Source organism: Natator depressus, chromosome 10 (assembly GCF_965152275.1).
Source record: "Natator depressus isolate rNatDep1 chromosome 10, rNatDep2.hap1, whole genome shotgun sequence".
NCBI classification, from domain to species: domain Eukaryota; kingdom Metazoa; phylum Chordata; order Testudines; family Cheloniidae; genus Natator; species Natator depressus.
The window spans coordinates 9,009,216-9,026,803 of NC_134243.1; the positions used below are offsets into that span (position 1 = coordinate 9,009,216).

The window sequence follows — 17,588 nt, forward strand, 5'->3', positions numbered from 1 at the left end:
CCCGGGCTCCTTGCCACCCGGCCTTCCCTGCACAGCCAGCTCCCAGGCTGCTGCCTGCCCGTTTCTCCCGCTCACATGCAGCCCCTCTCTCTGTACTGAACATGGTCCCCGCTAGCCTCAGATGGCCACTTCCTTTCCTTAAGGGGATTGTGGAGCAGATGTAGAGCCTGCCCCAAGCTTGATCCTTTCCACCCTTGCTCACCCAGGGTGAGCAACTGTGAGAGCAGTTTCATCTCAGGTTCATTTAGGGAAAAGACCATTTCCCAGATTTTCCCGGCTGTTTTTTTGTCTGAACTTTAACCACACCGCTTGCCCCTGCTAGCCAAGCAAATCCCAGCACCCTAGCAGAACAGTTAACGCACAACGTAGCCAGTCTGCATGGACTGGAAAATACCTGCTTCTAGTGCCCTGCTAGTCCTGGCCTGGCTGGGCCCTAACTTTGATGCAACAGGGTGCATGGCAAAGGGTGGGGAGAGACACTGGTGGGTTGGGGATGAAAAGCCCAAAGAGCCAAGCCAAGTCCCTGGCGCGAGAAGGGCTGGAGCAGAGCCCGTGGCTAGGGCCCCTTCGCAATCCCCAGCTGGCAGGGCGATTCCGACCCCTCCCCCCCCGCCAGCCTAGCGAAGGTAGAACCCGGCGTTGCTATGGCAAAAGAATTTTAAGCAATTACGGGGGCGGGGCGGCTCCAGGAAAGAGCCAATCAGGGAGGAGACACAGGTCCGCGGGAGATTAAAGTGCCACCTTCAGGCGGCTGCTCCAGCTGAAGTCTTTGCACAGCGCCAAGGGCTGAGCAGGTACGGGGGGGAGGGAGCAGCCCCCATTCCCCTGCCCTTTACCGCCTCCGCTGGGGGTGGGGGGCTTTGTTGAACACCTAGTGCCGCAGACGTTGCTGTGGAGGGGCTGTAGCGGGGGTCCCTGCGCCGGCTGGAGGGGTCGCTCGCCGCTTCCACTGGCGCTTGTTTGTCAGCCTGCAGCCCCCTCCTGCTGGGGGGAGAGGGGTGCAGTGGGTAGCCTCCCTCAGTCTGTAGGAGGCCAGGCTCTGCAGAGCTGCTCTCTGGGGGCGCAGCTTGTGGGCGGCTCGCCTGATGTGAATGCTTGCTGAGGCTGTAGCTACTCCCTCCTCTCCCAGCTGCTGGGGACAGGTCACTTTTCTGCTCTTGCTGGGAGGGCAGAAGTCCTATGCAGGTTACCGACCTGTTAGGTGTCTCGGGCAGCAGTGTTAGTTAGTTAGTACTAGAAGAGGCTCCTCCTGAGGGAGGCTTTCACCAGTTTTTCCTTGGACATTTAAAATCTTCCTCTGGGAAGAAGCAGGAGCATTTAGCCTCCCCTCCTCATCTCAAAGCCTGTTAGACTGAGCTCTCCCCCCACTATGCAATTCTGTAACAATTGACAAAGAAATGCAGAAATCAAATAAATGACTTGATGGGTGAAAGGTCTATTCTGCTAGTGGTACAGCCAGAAACAAAGGGTTTGCTCAGTAAACTGTCCTCCCCTATGTGCATGCAAGTTACAGCTTAAATCCAGCCCTAAAGCAGGGGTGGGTGAAGCCTGTGGAGTTGACTGGCCTCTTCCTCTCCCTGCTGCATGCTGGTAGAATGACTAGCCAAGAGTGTTTCCTCTTAGTGGGTGGCTGGCTAGTATGTACCTGTGGATTTGGCTATTAGTAGCAGTATCTGAGCCTCTGGCTTCTCATACACCTGTTAAGGCTAAATGGCTTTAAATGGTGCCTTAAGTGGGAAGCACCTCAAAGGGCCAACATTTTCAGGCTAGCCTCTCCAAAAGGCTTGGGCAATATATCCCATGCCTGGTGGTGAATACAAAAAGATAAAACTGGAACATGTGTGCAAAACTGCTACACTAGCATGTTTAGAACGACCTTACTTCTAACATCTCAGCTGCATCCATGATTTCAATGCCAGTAATCCCCTAGGACCGCTGTTGAAGGGTAAACTTGCCTTGCTTCTCCTTTACCAAACTGCTCAGGCTGTTTGGTCACCTGCATCATCTGCCACTGTGAAATAAACCAGCTGGTGGTGTGTACCATCTGCTTTCCCCAGCGGTACGCATCTGAGTTTGTCTGTAGTTGTGGCTAATATTGACCATTGTGTGGTCATTTTTTTTTTTTTAAACCAAACACTTGTAATCACAGCTTTGTGATGGGCAAGGCTTCTTAGTGCAAATTATGACTTGGAAAAATACTTAAATCTGAGCCACTTACTGGCTGTTGATAGTGGTGTAATAAGAATCAACAAATGTATCTGGGAAAATAGGAAAAGCTAGAACCCCTCTATTACCTTAACGGTGCAGGCTACCTGGTGGTGTAAGGAAATAGGCTTGCACATATTCAGACTCTTCATAGTCAGCCCTTTCAACGTCATGGATTCTCTTGCATCCGTCTCAAGCTTTGAATGTGTCTAAACTAAAGATGGCATGAGGTAGAATCTACAGTAACAAGTAATGGCTACAAAAACCTCTTAGGACATGTCTGGGTTCTTTTCCTAGATCTTTGCTCTGTGCTTAGTGACAAATGTAACTTCAATGGCCTAGTGTTAGTTACTGGGTTTTTGTCAGCGTTCTAAGTGACCCACGTTTGGTTAACTGCCAGGATAGCTCATGCTCCAGAGCATGAGCATTAAATGGTCTTTCCTGTCCCTGACCAGAAAACAAACTTGTACCTAAACACGGATGCAGTAGAGAGCTTTGTCCCCAGCACATGCCGTTTGGAGTACTAGACTTTGCACACGAGAACATGTTCACAGCCCATACCTGTGCCCGGTGCAGCCTCTCCCTTTAGACCAAGTTAAACCATGTCGGTGTAGTTTGTTGGCTAGTTGCCGTGAAACTAAATCTGTTCTGTCTCCAATCCTATCTGCAGGTGAAGCTTTGAACTTGCTCAACAGACAGCTGAAAAGATGCCTACCACAAACGAGCAAGATGAGAGGATGAGAAAGTTTAAAAATAAAGGCAAAGATACAGCTGTAAGTATGGAGGTCTCCAGTCAATCAGTGTCCTGACAAATTCATGTGTATGCATGATTCCTCACTAGGTGTCTTCCCTTATGGCACAGAACTTGAAAATGTTGACTGTGAGTGGTCTAAACAATATCTTTCAGAATATGATAAAGCATATAACATGAGATTTAGGCTTGGTCTACACTTGGTCTCAACCTGTGGGCTGCTTGTGGCCCACTAAGCATGCAGCTGTGGTCCATGTGATATCCTCAGGGTCATACAGGTAGCATATATATTGTGTGAATGTGGCCCACAGAAACCAGAGAGCTGCATATGTGGCCCACGATGGTAAATAGGCTGAGAACTATTGATCTATACTGTGAACTTATGTCAATAGAACTACATTGCTTCATGCCCCTGAGTGACGTAGTTATACTAAAATCTGTGGTGTAGACAGTTTCTTGGGAAAATGAATTACTTACGCAGAGAGGAGAAACCTGTCTCCTGTCAGTACAGGTAGCATCTTCACTAAGCACTACAGTGGCACAACTGCACCACTACAGCTGTATGTGTAGACAAGCCTTAATACAGCAGGAAGAAAACATGCCTTGGGCTTGAAGGAACAAGATCTAGCTTTAAACCACAAGAGAAACAAACTTGGTAAGAAATCATTGGGGCAGAAAGCTGGCTCTTGAAGCTTGTCAAAGGCAGAGATTCAGCTTTTCAGGTCTGTCAGACTGGAGCTTAAACTGTACTGGGCACAATTTTGTGCAGCTTGAAGCTAGCACTAAAACGGTCTCTTACTTGGCTTGGGGTTTCTTGTTTGAGTTTTACACTGCCCTCAAAACAGTTATCTGCCTGGGGGTCAAGGCTTTGAAAAGATTGCATAGAATATAGAATTTGAGAGGTGGATCTGGGTTTTATTCAGTTGGAACAGTGTTCTCTAGCACTTCCTCTATAGTCCTCTTGTAGAGAAACTGAGGAAAACATTTAAAAAGTAGGAAAAAATGCAAACTGACAAGATTTGGGGGCAGGTTTCATAACTGACGCAACTTTCTCCAGCTGGCGATATCTCAAGTTGACAAACCTTTAAAAGTCCTGCCGAGTTTTAAAATAAAAACATCCTGGGGTAAGGAAAATATTTGTAGGGGCTTGTGTAAACTTGAAAGCATCTTAGATTAACCTGAATTGCTTTAGGATAAACTGCCTTGCATCCACATGTTTAATTACATCATCTCATTCTACTTTAATCCATTTTGAATGCAGATACACTCTAATTTGGAAGGAGTTGCCCTGGAATAAGGTTGGTCTGAGTGCATCCCCATTCTGAATGAGCTATTCTGAGACTGGCAGTCCTCCCACCGCACTGCTATTGCACCCTGCATTAGTGCCTACCTGGGTGGGCCCGTCTGTTTACCTGTGTATGCACTACTGTTCCTGGGTCATTTTGATCAGATGTCATTGCCCTGATTAAATGTTGGTGTGCAGCCAGGTGTGCCCTCTTTTGGAGAGTGCGCGTGCTCTCTCAGTCGCATGCAAATTATAGCAGCCATGCTCCCATGTGGGATAACAGGAGAGGCATCGTGGGCATTGGTTTGACCAAGTCCTCAAATTCCAGTGGCTTCCGGTAGGTGTTCCCCCATACAGTGAGAAAAATCCCAGAACTCCTAAGCCTGGTGGTGGATCACTGTACCATGGGATGTCTGCCCAGAATGCTCTGCACTTACTTTGAAAAAGCACAGTGATGCATGGCCTCTGATTCTGTTACAGCACCATAACACAGCAGTCTGGACCCACAGCTTTGGGAATAGTTATACCTGATTGTCTTTGTGTCTCAATCAATCTGAAATAACACTCAAGTGGAGCCAAGTCCTTGTACGTGGCTGCAGTGAAGCTCTCTCTGAGAGAGGATAACTGTATTGTGATCAGTGTCAGATTTGTATGTGCACCAGAGAACAGTCTGACTATCCTGGCATCAGGAATGCCCTAAATGGGGGACTGACGGAGGATGGCTTTATCAAAACTTCCTGATAGGAAGTGCCATTGCAGACAGAGTTGTGACAGCCTTGAGAGAGGGGAAATGTCAGAACAAGTCCTCCTAAATCTTGGTCTGGAGTTTCCTAGTTAAATGAAACATCTATGCCAATATATTAGCTATTTCTAACATGTCTAAATGAAGCTGCCATTCCCCTTTAGCATGTGTGAGGATGCAAGACCAAAGCTGTCCTTCATAAATAATGACGAGGGCAGATTTCTGATGCAGAGTGATCTGAATTGCTTGGTAAATTGGGCACAAGCAAACAATGTCTTTAATACAGATAAATATATGCATCTAGGAGCAAAGAATGTAGGCTGTATTTACAGGATGTGGGAGTTGATCCTGGGAAGCAGTGACTCTGAAAAAGATTTGAGGGTTGTGGTGGATAATCAGCTGATCATGAGCTCCCAGGGCAATGCTGTCACCAAAATGGCTAATATGATTCTTGGGTACATAAACAGCAGAATTGCATGTAGGAGTAAGATTATTTTACCTCTGTATTTGGCACTGGTGCAACCGCTGGAAAAGTAGCTCCAGTTCTGGTGCCCACAATTCAAGAAGGATGTTGATAAATTGGAGAGGGCTCAGAGAAGAGCCATGAGAACAATTAAATGATTAGAAAACCTGCCTTATAATTGACTCAAGGAGCTCAGTTTCTTTAGTTTAACCAAGAGAGAGTTATGGGGTGACTTGAGTACCTACATGGGGAACCAATATTTAATAATGGGCTCTTCAATCTAACAGAGGTGTAACTTGATCCAATGGCTGGAAGTTAGACAAATTCAGACTGGAAATAGTGTAAATTTAACACTGAGGGTAATTAAGACTAGAACAAATTACCATGGATATTGATGTATTCCCCATCATTGGCGATTGGATGTTTTTTCTAAAAGGTATGTGCTCCAGGAAGCCAAATTCAAATTTTCATGTCTTTTATGATTGTGACAGAATATTGCTGTTTGGTTTTAAGCATTTTTAACTTTAAACATTCAGTTTCAGGAAATCATCTGGGGGGTGTCAGACAATTACTTAACAAGTGTTGAGATTCAGAAAAAGCTTTAAGCACAAATTGTCTGCATCACATGTCAAAATATACAAAGTAAATATTCTTAATCAAACTAGAATTTCTCAAATAGCACTTTTCTTTCTTTGCCTGTTGAATTTTCAATTGATATTTTTTTCACTGGTTTGTGTGGATGGTGAAATTGACACTTACAGACAAAAATGCAATCTTTCCAAACTTAATTATACAGGAGGTCAGACTAGATGAACACGATGGTCTCTTCTGGCCTCGCAATCTGAATCCGATTTACCTTAACTTTTTCCAGGATAGCACTAAAGCATCTACCACAGGAATATCCTCCGCTCTCCTAGTCACCAGAGCAGTTGCAAAGGTAGCTTCATGGCCGATGGCAGATCATTACAAGATTCCCCATTTTTTTGGTCTTGCAGCGTAACTCAAAACTTGCCATGATCCCTCGACCCCAATAACTATTGTTGTTGCCGATCTGTCATGTGTAAGACTTGTCACTATATTTGTGAAGCTACAAAGCTTAAATAAGTCAAACAGGAAATCTGAGCAGTATACTTGAAGACTAAACCTGGGATAGAAGTCAGATCACTTCCTAGAGAAATAACGTGTGCACTGCTATGAAACATCGTTTTTTTTTTTTTTCAGAGCTCACACTCACAAAACAGCTTGTAACATATGGCACTCTTCCTTCATAGGCAATGAGACGCCAGAGGATGGAGGTTAATGTAGAACTTCGGAAGGCCAAGAAAGATGAACAGATCCTAAAACGAAGGAATATTTCTTTCTCTTCCATGGGAGAGAGTCTTTCTCCAGAACAAGAGAAAAAGAATGCAGTGAGTACAGTGCACTGCTGTGCAAAAACCATTCTAGCTGCTAGACTCAATGGCCAACCTAACTTGCATAGTGACTTAGTTGGTAGCCACTCTGTAGTGTTCACTGCAACATCTGAGCAGCTCAAAGTCCTAGTTTAAGTGACTTAGTTCTACAGGAAGAATATTAAAAAAAAACCCAAGAAAGGGGATGTCTGAAAACCGTCTTCCAATGGTGTATGTTAGACTTCCTGTTAGAAGATAGAACTGGCAAGAACCCAAGCTGGCTACTTGAGCAGTGAATGCAATGTGATAGCTGATAGTCTGGCTACACTGGAACCTTCTCAACAAACTTTCAGAACTTACAACCTTATTCCTGCCTGGCACAAGGGATCAGTTACATCTGAGGCTTTCATGGACTTTCTTCTTCTCTCATCCTGAAACTGCACTGCATAAAGGATGGCTATTTAGACATGCAGTAGTGACCGATTGGGCCTAGGCTTCTATTTGACTACACAGGTTAAGTCTGAGTCTTGGCTTACCTTGTCTGACTCTGAATCTCATTTCTCCATGACAGACTGCTCAGCTCTCCTTGGAGGAAATAGTTCAAGCTGTGAATGGGAACAATCCTGAGCTTCATCTGAAGGCCACTCAGACAGCCAGGTATGTTGTAACAGTTTTCTGTGGAATAGAACACACACATTGATGTAGTGTCCATTTGTGCTAGAGACCTGTTCCCTGCTCAAGAGTTTTACTGCAGACCTAATTGAAGGACTAGAGAGGATGGATTGTCCAGTGGTTAGGGTATTGGCATAGGACTTGACATCTGTGTTGAAGTCCCTACTTCACCAGACTTCCTGTGTGACCTTGGGCAAGTTGCTTAGTGTCTCTGCCTCAGTTTTCAATCTGTAAAATGGGGATAATAGTACTTCACAACACAATTGTGAGGAAGGGAAGAAATCAGATTGAGGCATTCAAATACTGCAGTAATGGGGGGTGGGGGAGGGGGGACAGGAGGGCAAGGGTACAAAAGCCAGAATCCAAAACATGAGGCAACTCAAACATTCTCCTGTGTAGAGGTAGGGTTGCTTCCTTGCTAATTCTTGGGTGGGGAAAGGGATGATTCTTTCCTTTCCATAAGCAAGTGAGAGTGATGGAGGCCAAGTGGAGGGAGAGGGGGTGGAAGAAACCAACCAATGTCTGAAGCTCAGGTTAGAACAGTTTAAAAACTGACTTTAATGTCTGAGGGAACAAGCACTATGAAGGAACACAGCTGGTTAAGTGTCTCCTCTCCTCAAAAGGGTTAGGCCTGTTTGAGGTGCTACTCTTCCTTCGGCCACATAGCAGCCTCCCACCTTGGCCTTCAGAAGGCAGAGGGGTTGCTGTGGCTGCCGCCACTCACTGAAGGCTCCTCCTGGCTTCTTCTGCTGACTCTACTCCCTCAACAAGGGTATGATATGTCTGCCAGAATGACTAGGGCACATCTATACTGTAGTTAAACCTGTGGCTGGCCTGGGCTTGCAGGGCTCAGGCTAAGGGGCTGTTAATTGTAGTGTAGATGTTCCCAGGAGCTTGAGCCTGAGGTGGGAGGGTCCCAAAGGTCAGGCTGCAGCCCAAGTCTAAACGTCTGCACTGCAGTTAAACAGCCCCTTAGCCAGAGCCCCTGGCATGAGACAGCTGTGGGAGTTTTTTAATTGCAGTGTAGATGTACCCGAAGAGCCTTCCTAAAGGTCCCATGGTGGTTGATAGGCAGTGCAGTAACTTTGCTCCTCTGGGGACTGGTTCAAATGCATTTGCTTCACAAGTGACCAACTTGGCCTCTATTAGTCCCAACTTGTGCACATAATTAAAACAACTTGAAAACTAGATGTGACTGACCCCTTCAAGGAAGAGGAAGGCAGCCAGTCTTCCAGGTGCATGGCAGAGCTGACCTGCAATTGGCTCTTGAGTGTCACAGGAAAAATCTCAACAAGCTGTCGGTAGTCAAACTGGGAGACTGTACCAGAAAACAAGTCTTCTAAAGGATGCCCCACAAAAAGCAGTAAGCTTTAAACAGGAAAGAGGGAGCATTACTGCTCTTGTTAACATGTTCTCTGGTTGCCACTGCTCTGAGCCATAAACAAATCATGATATTGCTACCACCATGACCTCTTGAAGACCTGTGTGTTCTACGTTGCTTTTGTAGAAGACTAACTCTTGGATACACAAACAAAACTACTGTAGGATTTGCCTAAACTAGATGCTGAATTCAATTTTCCTGTAGTGAGAGCTACAGAGCTTGTCTACTCACTGTGTAAAACACTCCCAGGGTCTATCTCACTATCTGAACTATAGGATTGTGGTTCATCAAGATTTCCCACTGATGGAGAGAACTTACCCTAAGATGCCATTTCCTGTCTCCTGTCCCCCCCCACAGGAGGATGCTGTCCCGGCAGAGGAACCCACCTCTCAATCAGATTATTGAAGCAGGGATTATTCCCAAACTGGTGGAATTCTTGAGCCGTAATGATAACGTTACCTTGCAGTTCGAAGCCGCGTGGGCACTGACTAACATTGCTTCTGGAACATCTGACCAGACAAGAGCTGTTGTGGAGGCAGGTGCTGTCCCAGCCTTCGTAGCCCTCTTGTCTTCTCCACACATGCATATCAGTGAACAGTCTGTGTGGGCACTAGGTAACATAGCAGGTAAGATGTGCTCTCTAGCTTTCACAAAATGGTGACCTGTACAAGGGCTCTCCTTTGGAATGCCTCCAGATTTTGCCTTGTGATCAGTGTTGCCTTGGCAATAACCTCATGCCCTCTAGCCTTAATGGAACTAGATATCTAGGCTTCTCAAGATAAAGCCTAAAGTAGAATAAAGACTAGGGTAGAACCAATAAATTCATCTACTCAACCTTGTGGTATAGGCAAACCCCTTTGGCACACAGATGTTGGCTAACAACCCTTATTGAGACCTTAAATTCCTCTTGTAATGAAGGCAGAGTACTCAGTTTTTATTTTTTCCCCCATATCTGCCTCTTCTACCACTCCTTCCTTGCCCAAGAGAGCATAGTTTTGATTTTCTTAAAATTCAGTTGGTGTGAGGGGGAAAAACTGTCTGGCCACTGAATCCTCACCAATTGAAAACAAACAATACATCCGATGAAGTGAGCTGTAGCTCACGAAAGCTCATGCTCAAATAAATTGGTTAGTCTCTAAGGTGCCACAAGTCCTCCTTTTCTTTTTGCGAATACAGACTAACACGGCTGTTACTCTGAAACCAAACAATACTTTATAGCTCTAATGAGAAGTCCTTGTGGCACCTTAAGCTAACAAATTTGTTATCCTCTAAGGTGCCACAAGGACTCCTCGTTTTTGCTGATGCAGACTAACACTGCTACCACTCTGAAACCTGTCTCCATTTATGGCTCTAGTTTGCCTACCAAAAATAGACCACCTCATCACCTACTGTTGGTGGCAAGTGTAGATAGGACTTGTAGTAATGTTCTTTAACACAACAGGAAGATGTCTGGCTGCTAGATAAGACAACTGTCAACAAACCATTCTGCTCTTCTCCACACAGGTGATGGCCCCATGTACAGAGACTCCCTTATCCACAACAATGTGATTCCTCCTCTGTTGGCTCTGGTGTCGCCTTCTACGCCTGTAAATATTCTAACTCCTTGAATTAGTAGCTGTTAATCACTTGACTAATTGCTGAACTGTGACTACTAATCACTTGTAACACAGCCAAATGTTAACCCATTTGTGTCAAGGTGGGATGGGCTCTGCTCTTGAGATAAAACTGTTGGAGGAGGGGCTGGAAGAAAAGGATTAATTAGTGGCTTGTGATTGGCGAACTGAAGACTCCCACTGGATACAAACTAACAAAGATCTGACTGCTTTCACCTGTCGGATGTTGATTTGGCTGTCTAATGGTGGCAAATGTGTAGAGGTACCAAGCTGAACCCCCTGCACCTAGATCTAAGGAACTTTTCCACTCTAGGTCTCATCCTCTTTTAAACCTTTCCACTGGTCCAGTGCTCAGTAGTAAACAACTGTCAGAACTAGATAGAAAGTGGTGAGATGCTGAATTGTCACTCCCCAAAGGATGTGAAGGGGGCAGGGGGAAATGGCTAGTATTTGAGTCGGTGTTAAATGCTTCAAAACCAGTTACTATACACAAAGACAGTCCCTACCCCAAAGAATTTAAAACCTTGGCTCAAAAACCCAAAAAAACCCCAAATAATAAAGGGGGGGTTGGAGATTGGCAATGCAGGTGTATTATAAATCACTTTATCTGCAAACCCATGTGAGGGATCCACTAGACTCACCAGTCCAGTTGCTTACCACATAACTGTCAAATACACACTTCCCTGGACCAACTGCTTAGTCTGACCCTGCTGAGGGTTTCTGAGCTGATAACTGTGTCTCCAAGGCTCCCCTCCTCCCAGGAAGGGCTGAGGCTTTATATAAGATGCTCCCTGGGAAATGGCAGGGTTAGGGCTGGGCCTATTGACCTGCATGGATGCCTAGGGCAGGGTGTCTGTAGGGCACTGATGCCCTATATTGCCCTTTCCTATGGGTAGAATACAGGCAGGAGAGCCTGCTGTATACTTCTTCGAGGTAGAGGGGGGGCAATTTAGGGCAGTGTTAAGCAAACATCCTTCCCTTAGATCAGTGGTTCTCCAATTTTTGTATTGGTGACCCCTTTCACATAGCAAGCCTCTGTGTGCAACCCCCCCTTATAAATCAAACGCTTTTTAAAATTTAACACTACTATAAATGCTGGAGATGAAATGGGGTTTGAGGTGGAGGCTGACAGCTCATGACTCCCCACATAATAACCTTGTGACCTCCCAGTTTGAGAAGCCCTGCCTTAGATACTCCTAGTTCTTGCAGTATTTCTCTTGCTGCTGCATTCCTGGATGTTCTCGCATACTCTCGCCTCCTCCCAGGGAACAGCACAGACTGTGTATAGAAAACATAACTTGGTAGATGCAACTTTGTGAACCCAGATATTGCTGTCTTTCAGAAAGTCATTGCTTTCCTCCTGCTGTGATGAATATGGTCTGCACAGCACTAGCTATTCATAGCCTCTGTGCACAGTACATTAGATCAGCCAGTCTTGCCCATGCTGAGAAACCAACCACTCCAGATCAGAACTGGATAGGGGATTACTCCATAATCTTGGTCCCAAAGGTCAGGCAAATGCTTGCCTTGGAAATTGGCATTTAACTTGTAACATGCCAAACAGCTCTAGTTAAAAATCTCATACTGTTTTAGTATCTGTTTGAGAGACTTCTCACCAGGTGGCAATTTAACATGGTGGAAGGAGGCTGCTTTCTTACTCCTACCTCATCTCAGATGGGGGGCACCCTATTAACTAATCTCCCATCTTATCCTTTCTCCCCCACCCCCTGCCTCAAACTTCACAAACCTGCCACTGGCTTTGCAGGATTCCCCTACACTGACTGTCTTTGCTGTTCCCCTCTAACTCATGAGGAAATGCTATTAAATGGGGCAAATGCACCACTGCTAGAGTGCTTCCTTTCCCTGGCCTTAGCTTTGCAGACTTTCAGTCTTTGTATGAGAACATCCTCCCTTGTTTTTCAGGTTGGGTTCCTGCGAAATATAACGTGGACACTGTCAAACCTCTGCAGGAACAAGAACCCCTACCCTCCCCTTGAGGCAGTGAGGCAGATCCTGCCAGTACTCATTCGCCTACTGAAACATGAAGATAAGGACATTCTCTCTGACACGTGCTGGGCTGTTTCCTACCTGACTGATGGATCCAATGATCGCATCCATGTGGTGGTGGAGACGGGGATTCTCCCGAGGCTGGTGGAACTCATGGGCAGTCCAGAATTAAGTGTTGTGGTAGGTAGAGCACATGGCCTATGGCAAGGAATACTCATCCTTTCATGAACCTCACTCCTCCACAAAGGCACAATTCAGTGCTACAAAGGGAAACCTAAAAAGCAAGGCTCCTCCCTTCTAGGACTGGAATCGGAAGCATGCTGAAGGCGGGAGGGGAAACAAATGTATCCTTGTCCACTATAACAGGATTGTCCTGCTCCCTAGATTGCAGAGGTAGCTCTGCTGCTGATCCAACATCCTGGTCTTGCTCCTTTATGGTTGCATGACATAAAGGTTTAACAAGCCAACTTCCTCTGAAAGTGGAACTTGTCCTGAAGGTAGGACACCAGAGTTGTGCACTAATTTATGGCTGCATGGGCCAGCAGCATGAATGAACTTTTCTACTGGTCAGTAAGGGAAAGACCAACATTGAGGGGAAACACTTGTTAGTCTTTGGCAGGTACCCCAGACTTAAACTAGTTCTGCCTCTTGGGTGACAATCTCCTCATCTAGCTCATTCAAGGAGTGAATCATTTCTCTCTACCTAGACCCCTGCTCTACGTGCTATTGGAAATGTAGTCACTGGGACGGATGAGCAGACCCAGATGGCCATTGATGCAGGTGTGTTGGCCGTCCTGCCACAGCTCTTGCAACACCCAAAGCCAACTATACAGAAGGAAGCAGCATGGACTCTCAGTAACATTGCAGCAGGACCTTGCCATCAGATCCAGCAACTCATTACCTGTGGGCTGCTACCTCCCTTGGTGGAGCTGCTGGATAAGGTACGGGAGAAAGAAAAGGAGTACTTGTGGCACCTTAGAGACTAACCAATTTATTTGAGCATAAGCTTTCATGAGCTACAGCTCACTTCATCGGATGCCTTCTGTGGAAAGTATAAAAAGATCTTCTTCTATACTTTCCACAGTATGCATCCGATGAAGTGAGCTGTAGCTCACGAAAGCTTATGCTCAAATTGGTTAGTCTCCTTTTTCTTTTTGCGAATACAGACTAACACGGCTGTTACTCTGAAAGGTACGGGAGAAGCAGTGTGGGTGACATGTGGTGCTGGGATGACCACTACCACAAAAGCAGTGCTGAGTTAATAAAAGCACCATGCTTCCCACTTCTAGTCAGAGACTTGGTTTGGACTAAGAGGAACAGCATGTGCTGCTCATCCTCTTGAGGTACTCTGGCCTGTTTCATGTGCCTTAAAACTGCAAGGGAGCTGCCTGCTTTTCTCACATGCCCCTCATAGAAGCATGCAGGTACTCTTTCCCTATGATTAACCTCTTTCATACAGACATCACAAGTGTCAATGACTTGTGCCTGCTGATAGTTGTGGGGTGGGGAGGCAGAGTGAGGGCAGCTGGCTTCAGCAGTGTTACTGAGCATGCTCGGTCCATATGAGCATGCTCCGTACAAAGCCAAGCAGCAAATCAGGCGGGGGGCAGATTTGACCCTGCATGCCCTCCATGTGTCACCTCTACAAAGCTTAACTTAATTCAAGAACTAAGCAGACTCCTGAGACTACAGAGTGCTTAAGCAAACTGCATATCAAGGAAACTGTCTAGTCCTTTTCCACTTACTACATTTTATAGATACAGGTGACTGGATCTCCAAGTTCTAACAGGCATCTCTCTTGCAGGGAGAATTTAAAGCTCAGAAAGAGGCTGTGTGGGCAGTAGCCAACTTCACAACAGGAGGCACTGTACAGCAAGTGGTGGAGCTTGTCCAGTATGGGGTCCTGAAACCCCTGCTCAATCTGCTCTCTGCCAGAGATGGCAAAACCATCCTGGTCATCCTTGATACCATTTCAAATCTCTTCTTGGTAAGATCTTCATTTCCAGTGGTGGTCTTGCTTTTTTTGTAAGTGGTGGCTTTTCCCTTGGGGGGGGGGGGGGGGCTCAAACTTTTATGCACTAGGGTCACACCTTGCTTGTGCACATGGATCACCAGTATTGGCCCTACTCGTGGAATAGGCTGCAGGCAGTACAAGAATGCAAGTGTTGCCCTCAAATGACGACTAAATACCAAAAACTTGAGCTGACTTAGATAAAGTTAAAAGTAGTGCTAAGAGGAACAGAGCTGTAAGCAGGAATCTGCGCTTTTCTTCCTTCATAAGAGGATGCAACAAGCGAGTATGGCACTAAGTATCCTGTGTCCATACTGGCCCACCTCTAGAAATAAATCCATTCCTATTGACCTGCTGTGTAACAGCACAGAAGTAAAGGGTTCTTGAAAACTAAATCGTAATATGTAAATAAAAGCACTGAGGCTAACAACTAAAGATCAGCAACTGATCCCAGAGGATTATAACTAAATCCCATGGAGCCAAGTACTTATTGTGTGGTTTAATTTTTGTAAATACCTGAGTTTGAGGCCTCATTCTTGTAGCACTGCAGGATCCAATTGGAGAGCTTGTAGCTCACAAATGGGAGTTGACTGTCTTCAATACTTTGGTATACAGGAGTGGGTACTCAATGGATAGTCCCAGAACAAGGTGCCATCTGATGGAGTTAAATTATACTGTCACCAGATTATTTTCTTCAGCATGTCAAGAAGGCACCTCATGGCAGCTGATACCTAATCTCCTTGCTCCTTCTCCCAACATCCACAGGCAGCTGAGAAGCTGGAAGAGACAGAAAAGCTGTGCTTTCTAGTGGAGGAACTTGGTGGCCTGGAGAAAATTGAAGCACTGCAAACCCATGATAATACCATGGTTTATCGAGCTGCTTTAGGTCTCATAGAGAAATATTTTGCTAGTGAGGTATGTGGACTGTCTCAACTGTTCTCCCCGTTCTACCACTTGAAAGTAGTAATCACATGTGATCTCTGAGTAGTATCTTGTGCCAGGTCTCTCCATCCAGGCTTTCAGGACCCTGAAACAATCTTGAGTTTCTGCAGTTTGTTAGCCTCAGACTGTGCCATTATTCAGTTCACCAGTATCCATTACTGATCTGGACTCCAGAAGCTCAAGACTTGAGTTGATACCCAACAAAGTCAACCAGATCCTATCTTGCTTCTGGAGTTCCTTTTGGCTATCTCCAAATGACATCTGTTGGAATGATTCAAGATTTATATGAACTGCAAATGTACATAGGCTTTACTTATTTAAAGCTTAGCTAACTTATTGCCATGAATGGAAGACCAGACTAAACATCCTACTCTAATTGAGAACTCTTGTCAAGCTGCTATTCCTATAGGTAGAGGGTCAAATCATGTTAGTTCACAACAAATCTCCCTCTAGCAAAGGTTAAGCTTAGAACACTGGACTTATGCAGGAACTCTAAAGTTATGGTTACTGTTGCATGTGGGGAGGGGAAAATGATAGAGGGCACTTAGCCCTGTCTAGCAGCTCATGTGCCACTATGACTTAACTGCAGTTACAGCATTTGTGCATGCACAAACACAGAGCATAGCTGTGCTTCTAAAGTATCTGAAATGTATTTATAACATTAGGCTTAAGAGTGAACACTCATCGAGATGAATTGGGGCACCTTTAAATGACAAGCTTTTTGAGCAGGGCTTCTCATACCAGTCTGTACAGTGCCCAAGCACTGTGGGGCCCAGATTCTGTTCTAGAGATTCTAAAATCTCTAGGTGCGATATCAGCATAATGTTCATATCCCAAACCCTAAGGTCTAGAAACTATTGTTAAAAGGAACACTCTGCAGGATTTTAAAGTCATGACGTTTGTAGGGTAGCTGTTCTGGGTAGCTGACCCGAATCTTGAAGGATTAGGGACACAGGAAGAAGTCTGTTTTTGCCATCTTCCTTTTGAAGACACTGTCAGGCTGTAACAGCAGTGATCAGAACTTGAGTGAACCCTGATTCTACTGCTATGCTTCTGTGAGACACTTGACCTGTAGCCATGACAGTCAGCCCATCTACACAATCAATACCGGAGGCCTAGAATATCACTGCTTAGTGCAGTACTAGATGGCTTGGAACAGCACCTGAACTAGTCCCTAGTCTTCGTGGCACTGGCGGGGAGAGGACTGATCTGAGCGTTCCACTGCTATAAAACGAGTCATTTAGTCAAGTCAAATGGCCAGTCTCCATTGCATGAAACACCCTTAGGTAACTGCCCCCGATATGTCCACACTACAGCTGGAAGCAAGCTCAGGCAGCAGCTTGACCTCACAAGCCCATCCAACTTCTTGGATCGGAGCAAGGATGGCAAGCTGCAGTCTCTTCCGCTATTTCTAGTATACTAGATTGAGTGAAGCCAGTCCAAGTGTCTGCCTACTTGGGCTGGGAGGCTTGCGCCCAGCTGCAGCTTAGACCTACCCTGAGTACTTCCTAGATTTTAGAAGAGCAACAAGAGGGCATAAACTTGGGCCCTGGCAATCCCAATGAGCTGCTACTGCCACTATCATTCAGCTGAGGAATATCTGTCTTTCTCTAGGAGAATCCAAACCTGCAGCCAGAATCTGACCAAGAAAGACCAACCTTCAACTTCTCAACAGAGAAACCAGATTTCTACACCTTCTAAAGACAAAGCACCACAAAACACTGAGATGGTGGGTGGAGGTGTCCTCCTGTCTGGCAGCCGAGCCCTTAAAGAGGAACAAAGATGTTTAGTCTTTTTTTGTATTTCTGAAATCTGACAATAAATCACACTTTCTGGATTTGTACTACATGCTTCTGAAGCCTCTTTCCAAATCACTGCTGTGAATGTCTTCAACAGGGTCTGTCCTAATCTCTTTCTCTCTCTCTCTCCTGGGGTCCAACAGAACTGGTTTTCAGGCAAGGGGCATGGATGGAAAATTCAGTCCACCTCGTTCACAAAGCAAAATAAAAGCATTCTTAAGTTATACTCAGACTTCGTAAGAGAACACCCTGCTGCTTAGAGCATTAGAATAAAGCAAACTTTTATCTAGCCACATGGGATAAAATTTTCAAGTAAGCTTGGATGT

At 45.6% G+C, this 17,588-nt stretch overlaps 1 protein-coding gene across 1 annotated transcript; it reads left to right on the top strand.

Moving 5' to 3' along the window:
* Window positions 1–710: 710 nt before the first annotated feature.
* On the top strand, window positions 711–17,347 carry KPNA7 (karyopherin subunit alpha 7). The gene is made up of 11 exons (XM_074964569.1): window positions 711–794; window positions 2,876–2,978; window positions 6,718–6,855; window positions 7,409–7,494; window positions 9,248–9,516; window positions 10,394–10,476; window positions 12,427–12,690; window positions 13,218–13,451; window positions 14,315–14,497; window positions 15,287–15,436; window positions 17,078–17,347. Exons 2-11 carry the CDS (start codon window positions 2,913–2,915, stop codon window positions 17,162–17,164), a joined length of 1,560 nt encoding a protein of 519 aa, XP_074820670.1. The 5' UTR covers window positions 711–794; window positions 2,876–2,912; the 3' UTR covers window positions 17,165–17,347.
* Window positions 17,348–17,588: the final 241 nt, after the last annotated feature.